Source organism: Rissa tridactyla, chromosome 3 (genome assembly GCF_028500815.1).
Source record: "Rissa tridactyla isolate bRisTri1 chromosome 3, bRisTri1.patW.cur.20221130, whole genome shotgun sequence".
In the NCBI taxonomy this organism is placed as follows: Eukaryota; Metazoa; Chordata; class Aves; order Charadriiformes; family Laridae; genus Rissa; species Rissa tridactyla.
In genome coordinates this window covers 116,034,699-116,058,990 of record NC_071468.1, presented here as the reverse complement: position 1 = coordinate 116,058,990, position 24,292 = coordinate 116,034,699, and the positions used below count along the sequence as shown (strand labels likewise).

The following is a 24,292-nucleotide window of genomic DNA, read 5'->3' as shown; positions in this document are numbered from 1 at the left end:
ATAAATGTACCATCTCCTGTCACTATATATATCCATAATAATGAGTAATTATTTGTACATGATGTAATAACTTATGTTATTCTAGTACCTGAATGTCCGAGCCTTGGACAAGATTGTAAATTTGACAGAGATACTGAAAAAGTAAATACTTGTCATTCAGCATAAACTATGAGTCATTCAGCATAAACTATGACTTTTGCATTCTAAAATCTTTCCTAATGCTACTTTCTAAGGCAAAAGAGAAGTTATGATGAAGTACTGAATACAGTAATGCATACGTTTTGTGGATATGAACGTGATGCTCTTCCTAAGTATGGAGAAGAGCCTAAGGAAACATGGAAGTGCACGTTTGAAAAGAGGCAGTCGGGGTGGTTGATGGGTTGCAGGAGCTTCTCGTTGCAGAATGAAAGTTTGTAGATCATAAGGGAATAGACCATCAGGGACTATAAAAGTGAAAGCAAGTTCCATATCTTTATATCAATACAAAACAGGGTTATCAAAGGGGGTACTACTGGAACATAAGAACAGGTATAGCTTTTATTCTTTTACAATTGCAATGGTTTCTTCTCTGAGGACTGAAGATAACTATATGCTGTCAAAAAAGATTCTTTCTTTGGACTCACTTTTTCTTCTAACTTTCCTTTTCAATAGGATTTATCATATTGATGACACCCCTTCAGGATCTGCCGATGGACACCTTGATTACAGCAGAGCTATTGAAGTGAGAGATGTTTTTAACTAGTTCATTGTGGTGTCACTGGTAGCTTGAAAGGGTAGTTGGCATTGCTTTATTTATTTTCCTAGTTTTTCATTAGTAGCAGTGGTCGTACTTAAACTTTCTTTTCTACCTTTTGTACATAAGTGTTATTTTTCTTCCGTCTGGTTAGTGCGTTGTTACTGTGTCATTATGTATAACTGGAAATATACACCAAACTGTAGGGAACATAGAAAAAGTATATTCTGGGGTCCAGTATGTAGACACCTGCTGTCGTCCTGGTGAGCAGCCAGTCCCCTTACTTCAACAAAGCGTAAGCTTGTTGAAACTCAATAACCCTTGTAATGTTTTCTAGTACTTTGGGCCTTTTTCACTTTGTGTGTGTATGCGTGCATGTGCATGTTCGCTTTTGTACTTACCAATATACCTGAAATTAATTACAAGCCTCACAAGTCAGGGATAGTTGCTTTCTTGTGTTTTCTGTTAAACACCTGTTACTTCTTGTGTTTCTTATTTTTCTGGAGGAGGGGCAGGAGAGGAAAGGAAGCTGTTAGTATTACTATTGTCATGATTCCCATAACAAAGGCTACTAATATCATAAACCATCCATTTACTGTATACTGACAAGGTTTGATAGTCCCTTTTCATGTGGATACTTAGCAAGATTCTCATATATTTAAATCAAACTTCTTTTTTTAGCAGTGCATTCTTACTGTTGCATTAAAACTGCTATTGATACCACTTGTATACTTTTAGGGAACAAGAGATCCAATTTGTGCGATAACAGCATCTGATAAGATGCTACTTGTGGTAAGTTACATGATTAAAATAACTCCTAATTTCCTCTTGTGCTTGTAGGCAGGAGGTTCTTCTGCAGTGTTTTCATAAGCAGTCATAATTTCAAAGCATTTGAAATTATGCTAAGTTCTAAATTAGACAGATGAACTTAGATGAAATCTCCTTCTAGATGTCTTCAAAGATAACTTTTTACCAGGTTCTTCTGTTAACCCAGACTCTTTCTAATTCATTAAGGGCTAGTTCACTAAAGGCTTATTGACTAAGTGCTTACAATTTAGGTACAGACTAGTTGTCTGAGTTAGTACTTATATGTAGGGTTTAATAATGTCGAGGTCAGGACTTAATTCTGTAATCTGAGTTCTAGGAAGTCTCTTCTAAGCTGCATGTACGTGCACAAAGATTTACAAAGTTTTGCTATTTCCATATTAATGGTATAATGTATGATGATAGATAATCTCAAATGCATGTAGTATGCTATATACATATTAATACATTTATGAATTATACAAATGCATTATGTATGAGGTATTATATCAAATGGTGCATTTTTTGTTTCTGATCCAAAAAGAGTGATCTCATTAGATGAACAGACATACAGTGGGCTTTAAAACAAACTAATCAAGCAGAACAAAGATAGCACTGTTTCTTCTTTTTATCCACCTTCCCAAGAAAGATCTTCATGTTTTCCCATGTTCCTACTCCAGTGATTTTTTTTTTTTTTTTTTTTTTTGGTTCTATCCTTTGACTGGATTTTACAAAATCAGTGGGTCATGGGGAAAAAAAACACAAATGAATAAAGTGTGATGGTTAGTAGATGACTGTGGGATTCTGTTCGTGCTTGAAGAATAAGAGTGAGAAAATTAAATTAAGAGGATAATTAATCAGTGACTTCAGTTAAAAGGAAGGGAATGAGAGGAAATGTCTTTCAGACTAGATCTGGATAAATGTGCTGTAGCTGAATGCATATTACAATTGGTTAGATTTTCTAACGCTTCTGACCAAATTTGATTTCCAATTTATAGGGCATACAGATATGAAAAAGTCAAAGATGAAAGGTGATTTATACTGAGGATCTTAGGGGTGGCTTTCAGGGAGAAAAAGAGGGAATAAAGTTTGGACTGCCTTAAAGTTTAATAGCGACTCACTTCCAGCATAAGGGTTAAACAGTAGGTAAAATAACATACGTTGTTCAGTCTACGGAAACACCATGAGAAAATAGTGGCAGGGATCGTTTCAGTCCAGGGATGTCAAACTCATCTTAGACTGTTGGCCTGATGGTGTCTTGACACAGGGCACGGGAGCGTCATTTGGCAAAATAAAGATACACCACATTGGTACTTCGATTTGTTTATTGTTACTCAAGCCTTTGGATAACCAGTATATTTTATAGCATTTACTTCTAAAGCTAGCTCAAGTCTTGAAGTAATTGGTGAGACTTGTTAGCATGCAGACAGCACTCCATGAACGCAGCTGTACTGCTTTCAGACCCGAGGTGGTACTGTCATATCCCCTCTTTGAGTGGATTTACCAGCGTGGGACAGGGAGCTTTTCACTGTTCTCCTTTTTTGTTATGTGGACCATGTCTGAAGGTTCATGGGGAATTGTCAGGCTCCTGGAACTGTTCTGTGCGCTGAATGTGGAGCATGGCTTTTCATTTTAACATCCCTGATTTAAGCAGATCTGTAAATTGTAGCATCTTGTGGAAGTACCTTGTTTGAATAGCAGAACTTGTAATTTTTAGGGTGATGACATTCCCTCTCTCCGCTTCTTACCCAAAATCTGTTTTGTCTAGGACAGCATATAAATAAAACCTTTTTTAAGAGTTTATTGATGGAAAAATTCTCTCAGTAAGCAAGCATTGCTTTTCTCTAGGGAAGAGAATCCGGCACTATTCAGAGATACAGTCTTCCTAGCGTTGCTCTAGTACAGAAGTATACCCTGAACTGTCGTGCGTATCAGCTGTCTTTGAATTGCAACTCCAGGTAAGTTACAGATCTGCTTCTAACACGGGTCTGTGACTTTAAAATAAACCGCCACAATTTGTGAAAATACTAATTCTGTGAATTCTATGATTCTGTAACAATTATGTATTATTTTTACTTTAATATAAACTATTTATTAATTTTAGTTATTATTAATGTTTGCTTAACCATTTATTTATTAGTAATTAATTACGTCTGGCCAGTCATCAGATTGCTTGGAGAGACTGTGTTAGTAAAGCTCTCTTATATTTTAAACTCTTTAGGGTGTGGGGGGGGGAGTTTAAGGAAACATACACGTGAAAATATCTTTGTTTTATTAGGTGAACCAAACATGAGCTTCCTGTGATCATGACATGAATTGACAAAGTAATGTCATAACTTGAAATTTTATCTCTAAGGCTTCTTTCTATTTGTGTGTCCTTCTAATGCCTGGAAACTTTGTTCATCCCATGTTAATTTTCCATTGTTACAACCTGTAGCTGGGGGCAATGCTTCTAGCAAGACTGGTTTGCCTAAGCTTCAGCTGTGCCAATACTGAAGTTGCTTTCTACTCAAGTTATTTTTTGCATGAGAGACTGTGAGAGTCTTGGTAGAAAAAGCAGGAATATTCTGACTAAAGAGGACTTGTGAGACAATTTTAATCACTTCAAAATAACTTCATAATTTTAAACAAAATTCATAATGCACATGTAGATTGCTCACCTTTTTAGGTGTAGACCAAAAATAGACTGCTTCACTTAAAAGGCAATGTGATCTAGTCAGAGTTGCGTTAATTTTGTTTTGAACCCAAGCTGTTTCCTTCTTAAATGACATTGTGCTGGTGAAAAAGGCTGAGATACATAAGTGTTTTGAAGTTAACTTTCTAAATGGCTTTGAAACTTTAATAGGTATTTCAGGTGTCAAAATATCTTTAAGTATTTAGAAATGCTTTTAAAATGGCATTGTAGTAAATGCAGGCTAGTATAACTCACTGAAGACCTATGTAACTGGAGACTTTCACGTGTAACCCTTTAGAAATTGTATTTTCCCCATATTTTAAATGACTTCAAAGATTAATTGGATTACACTTAATATTGTCTGGAAAAAAACATAAAGAATACCCTTTGTAGATATATAAGAAATCTTCTTTTAGAGATTAACAGTCTGCATCACTGCACTTTTTCATTTAAGAATCTGCTTCGTTCCCTCCTAGTAAATAATGAAAAACAGTTGTGTTCGGTTGCTAATTCTAGGCTCTGTCAAGAAAAGTTTGGTGAGGGGCAGAACCTGCACTTTACTGAAGTTGATATCTGAAGTACTAAGGATCTTCAAAATGCTAGATGAAAAACGGGCATATTTCAGAACCTCTGCAGGGCCAGATCCTGTATGAGCAGATGAAAAACTTCTTTCCATGTCTCTGGTCTCTCTCTGCTGTGCAGATAAATGAGAATACATGCATCTTGCTGAATCTATGGCATTATACTGGTATTAGATTAGAGGGGAAATTTGGCCTGCGTGTGCCAGTTTAGGGAAATATTTCAGATTTACAACCTTGAATAGTATTGTTTAGCTGTCGTCTTTTTTTCTTCCTTTGTTTTTCTGTAGTCGTGTTGCTATCATAGACCTTTCAGGTGTTTTGACGATCTTTAACTTGGATACACGGGTAGTAGACAGTACAGGACAGCAGGTGATAGGTGAGCAGCTGAAACTGGAACGCAAAGATGTCTGGGATATGAAATGGGCCAAAGATAATCCAGATTTGTTTGCAATGATGGAGAAAACAAGAATGTATGTTTTCAGAAACTTGGATCCAGAGGTAAATATTAATATACGTAAACAACTCATTTTACAAATTCGCTCGTAAGTTAATGGCTTTATGTTGGACAGTATTATTCTTGTGTTTATTGTTCAATTAGACAAGTATTTATTACAATAAACTTGCTGTTGGAAATCTCATAATCTTGTCAGCTCTAATGTGTCAGTGTTGTTTAGGAGCAAATTAGTAAAATGAACTATCAGTCCTGGAAAAATAAAAATGCTGTCATATTTTTCTTAAATGTATGAGATGTTTTCAGGAACATATATTTTGTATGCTTTGGAAAATATAGATGCAATTTTAGTAAAGATTTTTGTAAAACACGTTTCAGTTGAATCTAAATATTGGCAGGTGTTCCTTCATCTCCTTCTCATAATTCAGTTATAGAAAACATGAGGATTTTTAATTATGTCTGTGTATATGGAATTGTTAATAACGTTAAAGATTTTGGCATTTGTTTCCTGTTGGAAATGCAACTAAATCCTTGTTTGGAGAAGAAGAAATTCTCTTTATGTATACGTAAGACGTTTGTTTAGGGTTTGATCAGACAGAATGCAAGTTCATTCCTTTGTAACTTATTTAACTTTAAGGAACCTATACAAACTTCTGGATATATTTGCAACTTTGAAGACTTAGAAATCAAATCTGTTCTTCTGGATGAAATATTAAAGGTAAGAATAATTAATTTTATTTTGTAGGAAAAGTTGGTGTCTGTCTTAATGATTGGAACAGTAGATATCTATGTTGGGTGAAAATAAAGGTGACGTGGAATGAAAATGATGTTTCTTTATCCATTCTGTTAGAATCCTGAACATCCTAACAAAGATTACATCATCAATTTTGAGATTCGGTCATTGCGAGACAGTCGAGCATTGATTGAAAAAGTTGGCATTGAGGAATCTTCCCAATTCATAGAAGACAATCCGCATCCCAGACTTTGGTAAAATCTCTTTATAAACCACCTGTGTTTAAATTTGTGTTCTTTTGTATTCTTTTCCTGTTCAGACAGATCTAGTGTTAAAGTATAAAACCTCAAATCAAAACCAGCCAAAGCAGTATAGACTTTAAACAGAATTGTTTAAGAAAAAGGGAAGGGGAAAAAAGGTACCAGTGCTCAGCTACAACTGAAGGGCTGCTGTTCTAACCGAGAACGTCTCTGCGTTGGGCTGAATCACCTCCAAAGGAGTATCACAGCGTTGAGGGAAGGCCCAAGAGAGCCTTGCAGTCCCCTGCTAGCCTGGCTCCCCACCCCTTTTGCAAATGGCGTGTTTGGGAAGTTTTTAAGCTGTGTGGTGTTACGATTTCCCAGAATGCAAAAAAGTGGGGGTTTCGTTCCTGAGCATTTGAGAATTCATGTTTTGGGAGATGCTGAGCAAGTGCTCAAGACTCCTCAGTAGCCATCTTAAAAAAGAACTTGGGGCCAGTGCTTTCCCAGGCTCCTAGTTCTTGAACCCCAAAAAGAGGGCTCTTGTTAAGTTGGAACTCCATGATTTTATGAATGTTGTAATTTGTCCCAAAGAGCATTTTTTCCTATCTAGTTGAAAGTTTCTGTAATAGTACTGTAATTTTATTAGTTTCAGTATGTAAGGTAAGAGTTAGTTTCGTGAGTCTTCATTTTTACTACTGTCTTGAACTAGCTGAAGTTTTTTTGAGGTTTGAAGTTGTTCATGCTTTTTGCTAGTACTATTTAATATAAAATCACTAGTTTTGAAAGTCTGTCTCTCAGTAAAAGTTTTATATTGTAAAATCACAAAATAATGTCAAATGCTGCTCACCTCGCTGCAAAATTGCCATGAACCTGATTTTCATTATGCAAGTAAACATACGATGTGTCATATTTATACAGAAGAGATGGATTAGAAGTGCTGGATACGTAGCAAATGTATTCTAGATCGGAACGGGACAGTGCCCTTCCTGCTAGAACACAACAAACAGGATGATTTGTGTCACAGATCGATTAAATTTGCTATATTGTTTTTCTCTTGGTTTCACTGATGTCAGTGATGAGCACTTCAGCTGAAGTGGTACGAACATCAAATTTATTCAAAAATACTAAGCTGATACTGGCTTAGGTCACTGAGTACAACAATAATAATATTGGTTTTGTCAGTACCCTACTGCACTGACTTTGTTTCACAACTTCAGTCAGCTAGTCTAAATTTACCTAGCCTTATTTTTGCAGAAAATTCTAGAGTTCATTCAGGCACCTGATGGATGTAGGTTGGCCTGAAGGTAGAAATTCTCTATTTGCAGAACTCACCACTGGGGCAGTACCAGTACAAGGTTTCCCAAACTGCCCTGCTCTCCCAGCCTGCTGTCCCAACCGGACAAGAACATCAGATGGATTGGAAGGATAACTTATTCTTTATGACCAATTTAGTTGGAGGCCTTCAGACTGAGGCTGCCATCAAGGCTGAAAGTAGAATGGAACTGCGTTGAGACCAGCAACACATTTCACATCAGACAACTGTAATAGTCAAACCCTGCCCATTCCTCCCACGCCAGTGTCCATTTGAACAGCTGAAAAGAATATTAGCAACTACTTGAACGTCTTTCCTTAAGCAAGTACTGGATAGATCACAGAACATACTAGGGACAGTCGTACCACTGAATAACAATACAATTGCAGTAACTTGAATGATGTCTTCTTTAAATAATGACTAATTAAATGGATCCTCATTTAATTTACTTTATAGTTGCTTTTCCATCTATCATGTTTGTTTTTCACACAGGCGTCTCCTGGCTGAAGCTGCTCTTCAGAAGCTGGATCTCCAGACTGCTGAACAAGCTTTTGTACGTTGCAAAGATTATCAAGGTATTAAATTTGTGAAGCGTCTAGGCAACCTGCAGAGTGAGTCAATGAAGCAAGCAGAAGTGGCAGCCTATTTTAGCAGATTTGAAGAAGCTGAAAGAATGTATCTGGATATGGACAGAAGGTAATTGTATTTAGTCATCTCAGCATCAAATAAAGAAAAAAAAAATGCCTGCTTTAATAAGGAATGGCTATTTTAGCACTGAAGACTCTTTACCAGTTTCTGGAAAGACAGGAAAGGCTCAGACGGAGAGAATTTTATTGTATCCACAGATAACCAATTCTATATGTAAATCAGCGCATTCAAAACTGTTCGCAAAACCTCAGCTGCTCTAGGTAGTGCTGTGTTTCGTAGATGTTTTCGCAAGTATTTTGTCAGCGTTTCAACTGGGATTCCAAAAATACAAACAAACAATCTTAACTAATGTTTAATTTATGTACTGTTGCTCTCAGCTAGTAGCCAAGTACACATTCTTTCCAATTACGTATACAAACAACAGAGTTTTTAATGAACTGTAATCTTTGGAGAGACAGAAAGGACTCTGGATGAAATTGTGGACCAGTTATTGGAATTTTTGCTCAGGAATGAAAACAAACAAAACAAAATTACAGCATTACTGGGAAATATAAATTAACACTAAGTAATTAGCTAGAGCACTGTCTTTACTGGAAAAGGATAATGAGAAATAATAGGCAGCAGTTGTACGATGTAGCCTGTAGGTGGTGGTCAAACATGGAGAAGCATGAATCACTTACGCGTATGTGAAATTTTTAAGCTTTGGTTAATGGGAGCCATGAAAAAAAGTAGGGAATGATGGGAGGAAAAAAATATTTCTTCTTTCATTCTGTAAGAATGAGAAACCTTCCTCTTCCCCAGTAAGGAGGAGGTGGGCAGGACAGGAGCTGGGGAGAGATGCGTGTTAGAGCCTGGTAATAGAAAACTTTCTTGCACATAATTAATTTGCCTATGGAAGTATGCTGGATTGCAGAGGTGGACTGCCTCACAGGCACTTCAGTCGCACTGCAACACTGATTTTTAGAGATAGCACGTTCCTTTCCACATGGCTGAAGAGAAATTTGGCCATTATAGGATTGCAGAAGTCAAAGACTTACTTTTCTTTTACGGGTCTCTTCAGCAGTAGAGCATCTTATTCCCCAGCTACAAGAATATGGGAATTCTGTATTGACCTTATGTGTTTCCTCACCACTAGAAAAAATCTTGATAAGGACCTACCATAAATCAGGCTTTTTCAAACACAATTTTGAATTTTTTAGATAGATGCTCTTATTTAGCTGTCTGCGCTGACTTGGTATTGCCTTCCTTAACTCACTTGTAAGTTTAGGGCATCTTTAAAAGAAGTGTATATATCTCTCCCCTTTATTTTCTATGCATCTGCAGAAAATAATTCTTTATTACTTCGTACAGAAGTAATTATACGGTGGGAAAAACGTGCCAGATAGACACACGGTAGGTCACAGGAATGCATGAATAATAAAAAGGAAAGACTGCTTCTGAGTCCTTTCTCCTTTATCCAAAGTCATTTTGAATCAGAAAGAGAAGTCTCTGAAATCCATTTTATTACATCTCGGCTTTTGCGTCTGTTATTCATATTCCTCACTCCTTGGCCTTTCCCCTCATCTCTCTTCTGCTTTTAGCCTTTTGCAGCTGCTGCCATCTATTGTAGCAGTCAGCAGTGTAAGATAAAGAATGGTATACAGAGTAAGAGGAAACCTGAAGGAGACACAGTCCAACTCTCTCACCAGCTGCTTAATTAACTCCTCACACAGGAGTATGGCTAATAGGGAAGTGCGTACGTATGATGTAACCTGTGAGCTCTCTGAGTATTTGCTTTTCTGGAATACTGTTCAAATTGTAAACAAGCTATCCAGGATCACTGTGATCCCTGCGTTGTAGGTTATGAAAATACTTTTGGATGCTTTTCTCAAGATTTTTGATAGCAATTTTATTGTCTTTGACTTTTTCCTGCTATTTTCTGTTTATATTAGGGATCTTGCCATTGGACTACGGATAAAACTGGGAGATTGGTTTCGAGTATTGCAGCTATTGAAAACTGGCTCAGGTGATTCAGATGATGCCCTTCTTGAACAAGCCCACAATGCTATTGGAGATTATTTTGCAGACCGTCAGAAATGGTATGTTCTGTAGAGGACCAAGTAAGAAGGAAATTAGAAGGGAAATGATAAAACTGATGACAAGACTTAATTTATGAGTAGGGACAGACATCAGGAAAGTCAGGACGCAATACATGAAATAATTTTGGAATGATGAGATTTAGCTCGGACCTTTACGGTTCCATCGCTGCACAAATCTTTAAACAGAGACTGTTTATCAACTAAAGAGCGAAGGTGATAAACATCTCAGTTTTGTCAGAAGTCTGTTTGCTTCAAAGAGGTGGGGGGGCAGGGGGAGAAATACCTATACGGTTGTATTAGGCTGGATATAGAAAGTATTAAAGGAAAAAAAAAAAAGGTAGGAGAGAATTACTAAACATCAGTGAATTTCAAAACTAACCACAAACTTTCTAGAATACTTAAACCAACAAATTTTTGAAAAGGTCCACAGTTCTCTCTGATCTGGATCTCTCTCCAGCTATTGTCCAAACTGGACACCCAAGGAAGATTTTAATAACAGTGCACGCATGTAGTAGTATTTCTTCAGAACACATTTTGCAGTCAGGTACTTACGAGCCAGTGGTGATGTCTTCATAGTTAATAACTTGCAGAGAAATTTTCTTCCATGAACTTCTGTTGTTGCCTTCTAAGCCCGTGTAAACTTTTAGCATCCAGAACATTCTCTCTCTTCCACAGCTTCGCTATGTATTGCAATTACCCACACTGTATTATCACAAAGAGCTTGGGTCCCAAGGCAGTTGAAAACTTGTGGTTAGATTTTGAAAGTTGGTATTTAGATGCTTTAGGTAACTTTGGAGAATGGTCTTGGAGATCTTAGTGCTTGTGTTTTAAAATATGTGGGCGCAACAGTAAAGCCCTTTTCTGAAAGTTTAGTTGCAAGTTGTTGTCCATCATCAGACGTGATCTGTGCAGATGTGGGAATACAGTTTTAAGATTCCTTGACTTCCTAACCTTATGCTAGTCAGAGAATCAATCTTGCTGCTACTTAAGTATAATGATCTCTGAAAATGAAAACTTCTAGTGCATTTTAGAAAAACAGTAAAATTCAAGCTACAAAAGATCTCCAAGCAAAGTTACTTATTTAAAATAATGTACATTTAAATTTACAAATGCAAAAGACTTACACAATGAAAAGCTTCACTTGTGTTTATATATCAGAAGCCACCACTTTTTTTTTTTTTTTCTTGCTAGGTTAAATGCTGTACAGTATTATGTGCAAGGACGAAACCAGGAACGTTTAGCTGAATGTTACTACATGCTAGAGGACTACCAAGGACTGGAGAATCTCGCTAACTCCCTTCCAGAGAATAATAAATTGCTCCCTGTAAGGAAAAAGGACTTTTATTTTTCATTGTCTTATGCTCAGTTATTTATTTAAAATTTCCCATCTTGTGAGGGTTAAGAAAGAAAGGGAGAAAGAATGCAATGTATGACCTACTCACAAAAATATAATGGTCTTACTTTGGTATTGATCTCCAATATTACTGTTGTTTTCATACTCCATCGTTCTTCCTTTCCTTTATTGTCCAGGTTCCCCAGAAAGACCTGATTCATCATTCATCTGATTCATGATGATTATTCATCAAGCTTTATGGCCACGTGGCTAAGCCATAATTCACTGCTTCCCTCCCCAAATCGTGGCATTTCTCTCTAAAATAGCTCTGCTTCACTGCGAAGTCACTCCTCAGGGCTGGACACTTTGTTTAGTTTTCATTTTGTTGTCTAGTCTACACTGGGGTGTTTCTTGCCCCAAATTCTTCCTTGTTGCTATCCCTGGTTTAACTCCTTACATGGGAAGGGAATGGTAATGTACGATGAAAACTGAAGATACTCTGCTGAAAAGAGGGAAAGTAGATGGCATAGCCTGAAATGACTTACCAAGTAATAGCTAATTTAAAACTATGAGATGATTAATCCAAAATGCTTGAAAAAATGCAAAACATGCTCGTTTAATGCCATTTTCCATTGTTTGAACAAAGCAAGACATAGCACTTTTTTTTTTTTTTTAACCTCTTTCTAATAGTGAAGTTTTGTGAAATACTCTAAATAGTAAGACCATAGTTCTGGTATGATTTCATTTGAAAGAAAAATTTTTAAATAGGTTTTTTTTTAAATTTAGAAGCGGTGTGTGAAAGTAGCACGCTGTTCTAAAGATTTACAACAGTGCATGTTGTCTTCAGTGAATCCGTGAAGCAAACAACCTCTTTCCCCCAATTTCTTGGAATTAATCAAGAATGTAATAGGATTGCAATTGCTACGCAACACCCTAAAAATCTCAAAGTGCATTTAACATGATGCTGATGCTTTTTGCAGGATATAGCTTATATGTTTGTAAGAGTGGGGATGTGTGAACAAGCTGTATCAGCCTTTCTGAAATGCAATCGACCAAAGGATGCGGTAGATACCTGTGTACATCTCAACCAGGTAAAACAGCAGTAGATAATCTGCTTTACCGATACCAATTTAACAGTGAGATTTCTATCCTAACGCCCAGTTAAATACAAGTCCTTGTTAAGCGTCTGATGATTCGCCATGACTTCTGGAAAATTCATACTTCAGTGCTTAAGGCGGTTATCTGAAATTAGGATTAGACAATTGAAGGGACAAAGCTATGTGCAGCAGTGCTACTTCTGCGTGCGTCTGGTAGGCGTGCTCAGCATACAGACATTTGTGGCCTTCGTAGAGCCAGGCCGTGCTGCCTCCTGACAGAATGGGAGGAAGACTGGAGAGCTTCTGGCTTCCCGTTTTCCACATCCCCCTCCTTCCTTGTACAGATGCAAATGTGTTTGTGGCTGCATTAGGATTTTTCAGAACTGATCTGAAAAATGATCTGTATGTTTACAGCTAGAGCTGCTCCCCAGCGTGACTTACCTGTGCAAATGTTTGTGTCAACACAAGTAAGACAGACACTGAGGATGGCTATGAGGAACTTGATGTATGGGAATGGCAGGACTGGCTAGTGCTGTCTCTTTGCTGTGAACGATTTCCCAATTTATGGAGCTGAAGGGCCCTTAGGTATGAGATTCAGCTAAATTTCTCAGTACTGCCAAACTTTTGATTTGGGACAAACACAGTAGCTGAACTGTTGAAGATCATGAAAATTCACCGACAAAATGAGGTGTATAGAAAAATAAGTAAAGCGTTTGTGCCTTAAGCTTCTGGGCTGAAGTCCTCTTTTAGACATGGTTTTGAGAGTCTGGGTTTTAGAAATATCAGAAGTGTTGAAATCCACGTGTCCAGCTATGAGCAGCAATGAAATGATTTTGCAAAGCTTTTACCAAAGCAGAAGCAACTGCTTTGTATGTGGTTTTGGACAGAGGTCCAGCATTTGTTTCACAGACCTCCAGTATCACATGATTGGCAATGATGTTAGCATTTGTATTCTCTTGCTTTTAATTTTATAGTAGCCTGGTTCTAAATGGTGCTGAAGTATTGCATGCAAATGTTGCAGACTATTCATGAATAACCAGCTTGTTCTGAGAATGTATTTGAAAAAATGAGGTTGATGATTGTCTGCTTTCATTTCTAGTGGAATAAAGCTGTGGAGCTGGCTAAAAATCACAATATGAAAGAGATTGGATCTTTGTTAGCCAGATATGCAAGTCATTTACTGGAAAAGAATAAAATCCTTGATGCTATAGAACTCTATCGCAAAGCCAATTATTTCTTTGAAGCTGCTAAGCTCATGTTCAAGGTATTGCAGGTTTTATTTTTATGTCAAATAACTGGGTTTTTTGGACTAGCTCTTATTAATTCCATGCTACTTTTATTTTCTCTATCTTCTAACATTCTAGTGTTAACAATGTCCAGGCAATTAGCAGATGTCATTATAGAGGATACTGCAAAGACTAATCCATCTCCTAAGTTCAGGTATCTCTGTCTGAGATAGTTACCCTGGGTGTCCCCTGTAGCCAGCAGAGAGGAGACTTTCAGGACACAAGCCATCAGATTTATTTTGAGACGTTCACTCCCGAATGAGATGAACTGCACCTCAAAAAAGGTCCTGTTGCCCCACATGGCCTGGTAAAGGAGTATAGCAGGACCTGCCTGGGTGCAATGTCCACATTATTTCATATGTTGTATGGATGAGTTTTATCTCCTTTGTTTTTAAAAATAGCACAGTCATTAACTAGAAGTTAAATTTTGGTATTTCTTCAATCAGTACCTTCAAGTAGAAACTGCTGTGGTATGCTTTTAAGATAAAGATGTTGCTTCGACTTGGTTTGGCTGCAGAGATTTCTGTACATAGCTTATAAAGTCTGTAAGAGTGACACGTAATTTTTACAGCAAATATTTATAGTAATATATATGTTATTTTCAAAAGCCATTCTTCTTTTCTGGGAAAACCACCAGACCTTGTTGAAAGCTGTGTATTTCTTAAACTTCGATGTTTAAAAATTGCTATTTTTTAGTTTATTTTTATATTAAGTCAATAGACTTCTATATGGTTACACTGATTTATCCTTCCCGAGAACCTGGCTTTATATACTTGTTAGCCAAATAAATATAGAATAATGTGCATTCTTCGCTTTGACATTTTCGTTTATAGTTCTGTTTGCAGTCTAAATTATTACATTCAAATGCAGAATCGTTTTTTGGCATGATTTCCTAGCTTTGTACAAGCATGCAATTGTCCAAAAGAATAAAGCGACTCTTTTAATATATTTTTTTTTTTGTTTTAAATCTACATTAAATTACTTGGGTTTGTTTTTTAAGATTGCAGATGAGGAGGCAAAGAAAAGGACAAAGCCCTTGCGAGTTAAGAAGCTTTATGTATTATCAGCCTTACTTATAGAACAGTGCCATGAACAAATACAAAATGCACAAAGGGGAAAAGTTAAAGGAAAAGATTCAGAGGTAAAGTGATTCGTTTGTTTTCTTTCTGAATTGTGGTATGTGCTACCTGGTCAGAATAAATAAAGCTATTTTCATGTGAGGCTATTATGTTTTTTAATAACGCTTTTTCCTGCTAAGAGCAAAGCTTTCCTTAAAGCAAGTCTTCCAGGAAAACGTATTATTTAAAGTATTTTTTTAAAACATCTAAATCACATGTGTTAATAGATATTTTGCTTCCTAAGTTTAATATATTTTTCTTAATGTTTTCACTGTAACAATGAAAGTCATACTAAGAAACTCCAGATTTCTTTTTTTCCTGCGAGACACTCATTTTTCTGTCATTTAGGAGTAAGTATCAATCCCAAAGAGAGATCTGTGATTAGATTAAGTTATGTTGGCTGTAATTTAGCAGGGCGATGGCTCCAGATATGGGGGAAGCAAATGGAAGGCTTTTTTTTTTTCTTTTCAGCTGACACTTTCATCTTCATACGCACAAATGAAATGGTTCAAACAAAGTTTTAAGAGATCTGGTGTTGAAATGCAATATTAATCCAAACTACGAACCAGTTTGCAGATGTGCACAGAATATATTGGTACACATGTATATGATATTTATCTTTGGAAATCTGCACCACATGTTCTGCCTGTGCACTGTATAAAATATCTAACAATGTTCATTTTAGGTCCACGTATTTATATTTTCCCTAGTTAACACAGGCAGTGGCATAATCACCAAGTACAGAAAAGTTCTTTTCATATATCCCCATTTCCTGCTGTATCTGTTTTGTATAAAAATTGCTTGTGATACTGCTTTGTTTTCAGACTGCTTCAGCTTTGGCTGGTTTGCTAGAAGAAGATGTTCTTTCTTCGACTAATCGCTTTGCAGACAATGCTTGGCGAGGAGCCGAGGCTTACCATTTTTTCATACTTGCACAAAGACAGCTCTATAAAGGTTCTGTAGATGCAGCACTTAAAACAGGTAGGACTTTATTTTTAACGCTGTAAAGAAACTTTTCTAATTTTCTAGACCTGCACAGCACATCGTTTTATTTATAGTTGGCACACTTTTCTATTCTTGCTAGATCCATGGAATTTAAAACAAAACACATAATGAATTGAGTATAGCTACAGTCAAGATACCTGGAAAGTATTTTCTGAGAGACAATGCAAATCTAACTTATCAAACATTACTTGGTGAAATTGGACAATCTGTAGATGTGCTGTTGACTGTTTTGTTTCTTTCTTTAAATTTTAAGGCATGCCTGGATTTGTATCAGACCTCCCTGTAGAGCTTCATAAAAATACGTGGGAGTTAGAGAAGCAAATAGTGCCCTATACTTTGTCCAAGTAATGAAGGTCCATTTCAAATACTTCCAACATGTTTAAAAAAAAGTGTCTCAAAAAGACACTTTAATTTCCCAGTCAAATCCCCTTATTTTTATTTATTTTTAAAAAGCATTGAACCACACATCCTTCACAATCATGTCAATGAAAAGACATTGATTCATTGCATCCAATTTTGTAAGATTAAATACTGTCTACTAGTAGTAAATACTTCATACAGATGCTTGCATTTCTCAGAAGACACGTAATAATTTCCTTGGATTTTTTGTTTTTTTTATTTCTTAGCTCTTCATTTGCGAGATTATGAAGACATTATCCCTGCAGTTGAAATCTATTCCCTTTTGGCACTCTGTGCATGTGCAAATAGAGCATTTGATATTTGTTCAAAAGCCTTCGCTAAACTAGAATCCTTGGAAACTCTTAGGCCAGAGCAGAGGCAACAGTATGAAGAGCTCGCTCTAGAGATATTCACGAGACATTGTCCGAAGTATAACAAAAAATCTGATCTGGATGATGTTCTCGAGAGGTGGGTTTGTATTTATGTGATACTGTAATAATACTAGCAATTTTTTTCTGCTATTGTATGTATTTTGAGTTTTGGCAGGTTTTGTGGGACCAAGTTAATTAGGTGCTTTGCTGCTTAAACCAAGCATTTGGCAAGAACAACGCAGGTGCCGTCCAGTTTGCAGAAAGGGTAATACAACACTGTTTTGTTAGGGAGAATAGACACTGACTGTATCTGAGGAACGGGGCATAAAGATGTCACTTCATCTTAATTTGAAATGCATGTGGACAAAGCACAGGAGGTTTAGGACCTTCGATAAGGTGTCCCGTGTCATTAAAGTAATAATGTTACTGTTGGCATCACCATTGTGGTGTGATGCAAATGTCAACTAGTGAATGTTTAACCATTATTAACCAGTAAGTGTCCAGTGTTTTGTGAATTACCTAAACCTACGTGGTGTGAGAAGATGAGCGTGTCAGGTGAAAGTATTAGAATGTGGAGGGCACGCTCAAAGGGCAAGTCCTTGGAGCAGCAGTACCCACAGTGGTGTCTTTGACATGTTTCCTGCAAACAGCATGGAATTTACAAGCATGGAAACTGATTGTGAATCAATTTTTTTTTTTTAATTAATAGGATTTTAACTTGTTTGATTTTACTTTGCAGATGTATTGAATCTCACTAGTGGCTTTCATGTTGACTCTTCAGAGGCGTAAATGTAATAGTAGTGCAGGTGTCGTAATGGGACCTTACCTTTGTATGGCCTTCACTCCTCCTTTTCACTTAATCTTTTGGATCTGGTGGTGCTGATTTGTCGACCGTCTGGTTCTAGGGGTGTGCATTCTCTTGCGTGAAGATTTACATACTTGGCTATGTCAACAGTGAAGTAATACGTGACTTAATAACTTCTAATCAAGAAGTGTCGCATATCTGAAGAAAGAAGCTGTATTTTACAGATGAGCATCTCAAGTTTTGGAACTAGCTGTAGGCACACAATTAAATATTTATGCTGTTTTGCAAATTTCTACAAAACAAGTCTGTGTTGCTATTTTAAAACAATGTTTTTATTCTTTCAGCGTTATTTACTTTTTTTTTTTTTTTTTAAACAGTGGAGATGGGAAACTTCCTGTGTGTGTTGCAACAGGAGAACCTATCCTGGAGTATCGATTCTGGATGTGCAGCGTATGTAAGCACTGCATGAAAGCCAAAGAAGCAAACAATTATAACTTCTGTCCTCTGTGCCACAGTACAGCATAGCAGAGGATAAAGGACTGCTTATCCTCGTATCTGTTATGTCTCCTAAAAATACTCTCTAAAATGTTACCAATGTACTACATTTTAAAATACAACTCAGGTACTGTATTGTAACAGATAGTGCCACTATTAGAGAAACACTTAAAAAAACCAAACCCACACCCCCAAGAGAAACCTTTACCAGTTCCATCTATGTGAAGAAACAACTGTGTAACTGACTCAATTTTTTTTTGTTACATTTTTAATAAAGTGTTAAGGTGAAAGTATTATTTCCTAACTGTAAATTGAGCTTAGTTTCAACACCATGCGCATTGAATGTAGGTTCATCTTAATACCTTTTACTCAGAGCAAGCTTCATATTTTTTTTTTTTTTTTTTTTTTTTTTTTTGTAATTCCATAGGAAATTATTGGGTCTTCTCAAAATTCACAATTGTTGGAAGGAAGTAGTTCCTGACTTGAAATAATGCCACGGTAGCTGTGCTAATATTATTGTAGATGTTTTTTCTACTACTGTTTTTCCAGAGGGATGGTACCAGCTTAGGCTGACACCTCTGTGCCGTTTCCTTTTGCCGCCTGTATTTAGACCCACCCTGGCAATAAAGGGCTCGCGAGCATTTAGCCATCGGTGCCGTTACTCTGTGTCTGGGCCTATGAGCTTTGGTGACGTCTTCAGCTGGTTAAGGAGAAGCCTCCATGAACCTTCAACCTGGCATCTGCCAATGAGCTACTTTCCTTAAGCAGCTCAAAGAGAGCAGCTGCTGAGCGCCCTTTCCAGAGCTGAACCCTCATCCTTGTTACGCACCAAGGTTTGAGGACGCTGTTTCCCCTCGCCCTTGTGTTTTCCGGACGTGAGCCCAGAGCTCTCCTGGGGAGCGGTTAGCGCTGGGCAGCCGCCACCACGCGTGATGCGGGGGCTGTGCCCTCCTTTCCGCGAGGAGAGCGCCAGGCCTCCCTGCGCTGTCTCTCAGGGCAAGGAACGCCTCTCGCCCGACCGAGGCCGCGTAAGAATAAACACCGGTTTGTAGGGAAAATATTAAATACCCGCCCCTGCTCGTTGAGCTTCTTTTTCCTTTGTAGAAATGTGTGGTAGAGTGCTGTCACAGTGATGTAATTTCCGGGCTGTGGCAGTGACGTCATTTCCAGGCTGTACCAGTGATGTCACTCTAGACTATGCCAGTGATATCACTCCGGGCGAGGCCCGTGACGTCATTCCGCGCGTCACCAGCAGGCCCCGCGGTGGCGGGGGGAGGGGGCGGAGCAATGTGCTCGTCCCCTTCATGTGCCCGTGACGTAACGGCGCGCCAGGCCCGCGCCGACGTCACTGCCGGCGGCGCCGCCATGTCGGGGGAGGCGGCGGAGCTGCTGGCGGCGGCGCAGGCGCATCTGTCGGCGCGGCGGCTGTCGGCGGCGGAGGAGCTCTACAGCCGCTTCATCGACCGCGGCCCCGCCGCCGGGTACGTGCCGGGGCTGGGGCGGGGGAGCGGCTAACGGCCCTAACGGCCGCTCTCCCTCTAATGGCCGCTCTCCCTCTCTCTTCCCCCGCCCAGCACCGGCCGCGACCTCGCCACGGCCCTCAACAACCGGGGACAGATCAAGTACTTTCGGGTGGAGTTCGCCGCCGCCATGGAGGACTACACGGCCGCCATCCAGTGCCAGCCCGGCTTCGAGGTGCCCTACTACAACCGGGGCCTGGTGCTCTACCGGCTGGGTACGGGCCGGGCCGCGGGGCCCCCGCCGCGCCGTCGGTCATGCCAGAGCCGCCTGGCCCGCGGCCCTTCCCCCGGGTGAGCCGGGGCAGGGCGAGCCGGGGCAGGGCGACCCGGGCCTGTGGGCAGAGCGGCGGGCCTTGACCCTCCCACCGGCCCCGGTACGGCTGCTCGCCTGCCCTCTCAGCGCGGCCGCAGGCCAGGGAGTGCTCCCGGGGCTGACCCACAGCCCAGAGCGCTGGTTTATCCCAGGATTCACCCGGAGCCGCAGAGTAATTCCCACCGATGTACCGATGGAGGCACCTGCCTGTCTCCGGCAGGAAAAGGCGTCACACACACAATAGGCAGAAATAAGTGGTCGAGATGGAGAGAGCTTTTTCTCAAGCGATCACAGGACATTACAGATATGAGTCTGCCCTGTGTATGCTTTCAGAGATCCCTATTTGCAGATGTGCTGCAGTCTCATTTGAAATGATACTATTCAGGGAAAAATAGGGGGGGAGTTGTGGTTTCGGTCTAGGAAAAATTTGCAACAGTCAATTCCAAATATTGCTGTTAAACCAAAGGTAAAGCATCTCTTAAGCAGGTGCAGCCATAGTGAGAGCAGCCTCCTGCACTGGGCTGTCAGTCATCCAGTTTGCTTCCCGGGTTTTGAATATGCCATAAGAAGATGACATACCTGTTCCTTTTTGTTGTAGCTTGGCCATTGCAAAGCCAATGCAAAGTCCCCAGAAGGGACGAGAGAGAGCGCTAGGAGAACGGAGCTGGACCAAAGGCATCAGCTGGGAAGCAGTCTGTTCTCCAGTCTGTGTTCCAGGTTTAAGGCAGCCTGGCTGTTAGTTGCCCAAGCGTGGGCCTTTTGACTCCTTCCCTTGGAATAAGCTGGCTGAATTGAGCTTTAAGCCCATTTAAGTTTCAAAAATAGGCACTCGGGTTCTTGCTCTGAAGATCTTTGACTCCCACTTGGTACCCTAGAGAATCCAAATGTAGTGGGTCCTGTAAGTGCAGCTGCTAGTGAAAATGTTAGGAGTCATTCTTCACTTGTGGTTTTGTAAGTTTGAGCAGTTACAGAAAGATAATTCTTTTTTTTTTTTTTTTTTTTTTTTTTTTGGGACAGGATGCTTTGATGAGGCCGTGAAAGATTTCAGGAAGGTACTAGAGTTAAACCCCCAGTTTGAAGACGCTGCATTGAGTCTAAAACAGGCTATCCTTGATAAAGAAGAAAAACAAAAGCGGGGTTATTGAAATTGCAGCTAGTGGTGTGAAAATGTTTTGCTAAGCATTTGTGTGATTTTTGTCATTGATGGATGAAGCACAAGATCATTTACATCTGTTATGACCTGCGGAAGAAACCTCATTCTTGAGTAAATAAGTTAAAAATGGATTATGATGCAAAAGAAACTATTTTTTGGATGTTGTTAGTGTTGAGGAAAAGAACAATGTTAGATTATGTGAGATACTTATACAGATTTTGTACAGAAGTACTTCATAAAGGGGTTGGAAGCTCAGTAACAACTAATGAAGTCTAGTTCTTTTATTAAAACTGTCTTTGTACTCTTCCATAGATTGTTTTAAACAGTCTTTCGTGGGGAAGAAAAAGCAAACTGTATAAACCATTTAAATACTTAAGATTGGAGCATGTGAGAAGTACAGTGATTTAGCAGTGATAGTGTTTGTCCACATTTGTAAATTGTATTTAAGCTAAAAGTGCAATTGTTAATTATAAGGTGCTGTACTTCAGATGCTATGGTAACTGATTTTTCACTTCAGAGTGTTTCTGTATTAAGAAACGCTTAATGCAACCGGTAAGATATTTTTAGGTAACGCCATTTGTACCTTGCAGGAGGAACATGGTATAAGAATTCGATCCTTCGTACATTCATTCACTCCTGGAGGTAGTTTTACATTACATAAACAGGTAGGAACAGAGCATACTTATTTTTTTGTAATTCCACTGTAAAAGTATTGGACAGATGAATAATTGTGTGAATAAAAATGAACACGTACTTTTTTTTATCTCATGATTGTCTATAAAGAGCTTATGGTAGAGAGTGTAGTTGGGCTGTTCGCAGTAGGACTCGTGACTTTCTCCTTTTGTTGAAAAAGGTCGATTGCTTGAAAAATACGCTGTGAAATCTGATGGAGCTGGCTGGGAGTACCCAGGCAGCTTCACTTCTCAGGTGATGGGAGGGACCGTTGCTGAATCATCAATAAGAAAAACCCTTGCATGTTCATAGTTGTACAAGTTCTAATGAAAGAAATAGTCTTTGCCTTTATTTTTTTTTAAATAAATTATGCTAATGACAGTTCTGCTGCTTATGGTGAGTTTCTCCCTGGATGATCCTGGAGCCTGCACAAGTACAGAGCTTGCTTTAGGGTAAGTCACGAGAACGGACTTGGGCCTCTCAACAGCTTCCCAAGCTGCATTCTGAGATCAGAAATTCTACAACAGCTGCAATGAGCAAATTTGGAGCAGGGGGCTGAGGCCGGGCTGCATTTACCTCTCTTGCTTCATGACCTTTGACAGCAGCAATTTTGAAGTTACATAAATTTGATGTACGATAGCAAAATGTAACCATTTACAGTTTGGAAAGCAGGCTGTGTTTGTTGGGGTGGTGTTTTTTTTTTTTCCCCCAAAGTTTAATTTTGGACTTTTTTTGATATATTAAGCATGTGCTTTGCTTCCATTTTTATATCTTAGTGCTCTGTTTCCAAAACAACATTTAAGTATATTTTTAAGGACTCAGCACTTTTCATGTCACCTCAGTCTCAAAAATTGAGAAATTTTACCAGCTCTTAATTGATGGTGGGAAGGTGAACTAGAACTAAGCCTGTTCCTGATGTAGCATGCCGAGGAAATTAGAGTATGAACAGTTGAATATAGAATCATAGAATGGTTAGAATTGGAAGGGACCTTAAAGATCATCCAGTTCCAACCCCCCTGCCATGGGCAGGGACACCTCCCACTAGACCAGGTTGCTCAAAGCCCCATCCAGCCTGGCCTTGAACACTTCCAGGGATGGGGAATCCTGGGCAACCTATTCCAGTGCCTCACCACCCTCACAGTAAAGAATTTTTTCCTAATATCTAATCTAAATCTCCCTTCAATTTAAAATGGCTACCTCTCATCCTATCACTACACTCCCTGATAAAAAGTCCCTCCCATCTTTCCTGTAGGTCCCCTTTAGGTACTCGAGGGACATTATGAGATCTCCCTGGAGCCTTCTCCAGGCTGAACAACCCCAACCCTCTCAACCTGTCCTCATAGGAGAGGTGTTCCAGCTCTCTGAGCATCTTCATGGCCCTCCTCTGGACTCGCTCCAGCAGGTCCATGTGATTCTTACGTTGGGGGCTCCAGAGCTGCATGCAGTACTTCAGGTGGAGTCTCACCAGAGCAGACGAGAGGGGCAGAATCACCTCCCTGAAACTGCTGGCCACACTGCTTTTGATGCAGACTAGGATGCAGTTGGCTTTCTGAGCTGCTCATCCACCAACACCCTGAAGTCCTTTTGCTCAGGGCTGCTCTCAGTCCATTCTCCACCTAGCCTGTATTTCTGCTTGGGATTGCCCCAACCCATGTGCAGGACCTTGCACTTGCCTTTGTTGAACTTCATGAGGCTGGTATGGGCCCATCTCTCAAGCCTGCCAAGGTCCCTCTGGATGGCATCCCAACCCGTCCCTTCAGCTTGTCGACCGCGCCACACAGCTTGGTGGTGTTAGCAAACTTGCTGAGGGTGCACTCAATCCCACTGTCCACGTAACCAACAAAGATGTTGAACACCACCAGTCCCAGTACCGACCCCTGAGAAATGTCACTTGTCACTGGTCACCACTTGGATGTCAAGCTGTTGACCACGGCTCTTTGAGTGTGACCATCCAGCCAGTTCCTTATCCACCACGTGGTCCATCCGTCAAATCCGTGTCTTTCCAATTTGGACACAAGGATGTAGTGTGACAGTGTCAAATGCTTTGCACAAGCCCAGGTAGATGACGTCTGCTGGTCTCCCCTTATTGACCAATGCTGTAATGCTGTCTTAGATGGTCACCAAATTTGCCCTTGGTGAAGCCATGTTGGGTGTCACCAATCACCTTCTTATTTTCCATGTGTCTTAGCAGAGGTTCCAGGAGGATCTGCCCTTATGATCTTGCTGGGCACAGAGGTGAGACTGGCTGGCCTGTACCTCCCCGGGTCTTCCTTTTTTCCCTTTTTGAAAATGGGGGTTATGTTTCCCCTTTTCCAGTCAGTGGGAACTTCACCAGACTGCCATGACTTCTCAAATATGATAGACAGTGGCTTGGCAACTTCATAGGCCCGTTCCCTCAGAACCCATGAGTGGATTTCATCAGGTCCCATGGACTTGTGTACCTTCAGGTTCCTTAGATGTTCTCGTACT

General features: G+C 39.6%; 2 protein-coding genes across 4 annotated transcripts in view; both read left to right on the top strand.

Moving 5' to 3' along the window:
- WDR35 (WD repeat domain 35) overlaps positions 1 to 18,549 on the top strand; it is a 42,935-nt gene extending 24,386 nt beyond the window's left edge. Inside the window, exons 13-27 of one of the 2 annotated variants that reach the window (XM_054194500.1) lie at positions 652 to 721; positions 1,472 to 1,525; positions 3,386 to 3,495; positions 5,080 to 5,290; positions 5,881 to 5,961; positions 6,094 to 6,230; positions 8,023 to 8,226; positions 10,110 to 10,256; positions 11,448 to 11,580; positions 12,570 to 12,680; positions 13,786 to 13,950; positions 14,973 to 15,113; positions 15,915 to 16,071; positions 16,722 to 16,962; positions 18,048 to 18,549. In XM_054194500.1, the coding sequence (XP_054050475.1) occupies positions 652 to 721; positions 1,472 to 1,525; positions 3,386 to 3,495; positions 5,080 to 5,290; positions 5,881 to 5,961; positions 6,094 to 6,230; positions 8,023 to 8,226; positions 10,110 to 10,256; positions 11,448 to 11,580; positions 12,570 to 12,680; positions 13,786 to 13,950; positions 14,973 to 15,113; positions 15,915 to 16,071; positions 16,722 to 16,962; positions 18,048 to 18,195 (2,110 nt within the window). In that variant the 3' untranslated portion in view covers positions 18,196 to 18,549. The remainder of the gene's footprint in view (positions 1 to 651; positions 722 to 1,471; positions 1,526 to 3,385; positions 3,496 to 5,079; positions 5,291 to 5,880; positions 5,962 to 6,093; positions 6,231 to 8,022; positions 8,227 to 10,109; positions 10,257 to 11,447; positions 11,581 to 12,569; positions 12,681 to 13,785; positions 13,951 to 14,972; positions 15,114 to 15,914; positions 16,072 to 16,721; positions 16,963 to 18,047) is intronic. The other variant, XM_054194501.1, reaches the window with a different exon arrangement.
- A 798-nt stretch (positions 18,550 to 19,347) lies between these two features.
- TTC32 (tetratricopeptide repeat domain 32) lies at positions 19,348 to 22,204 on the top strand. 2 transcript variants are annotated; one of them, XM_054194503.1, is made up of 3 exons: positions 19,348 to 19,646; positions 19,740 to 19,900; positions 21,016 to 22,204. In XM_054194503.1, exons 1-3 carry the CDS (start codon positions 19,363 to 19,365, stop codon positions 21,141 to 21,143), a joined length of 573 nt encoding a protein of 190 aa, XP_054050478.1. In that variant the 5' UTR covers positions 19,348 to 19,362; the 3' UTR covers positions 21,144 to 22,204. The 2 variants fall into 2 exon arrangements, with proteins under 2 accessions (XP_054050478.1, XP_054050479.1); XM_054194504.1 differs by having other exon boundaries at positions 19,740 to 19,976; positions 21,016 to 21,152.
- Positions 22,205 to 24,292: the final 2,088 nt, after the last annotated feature.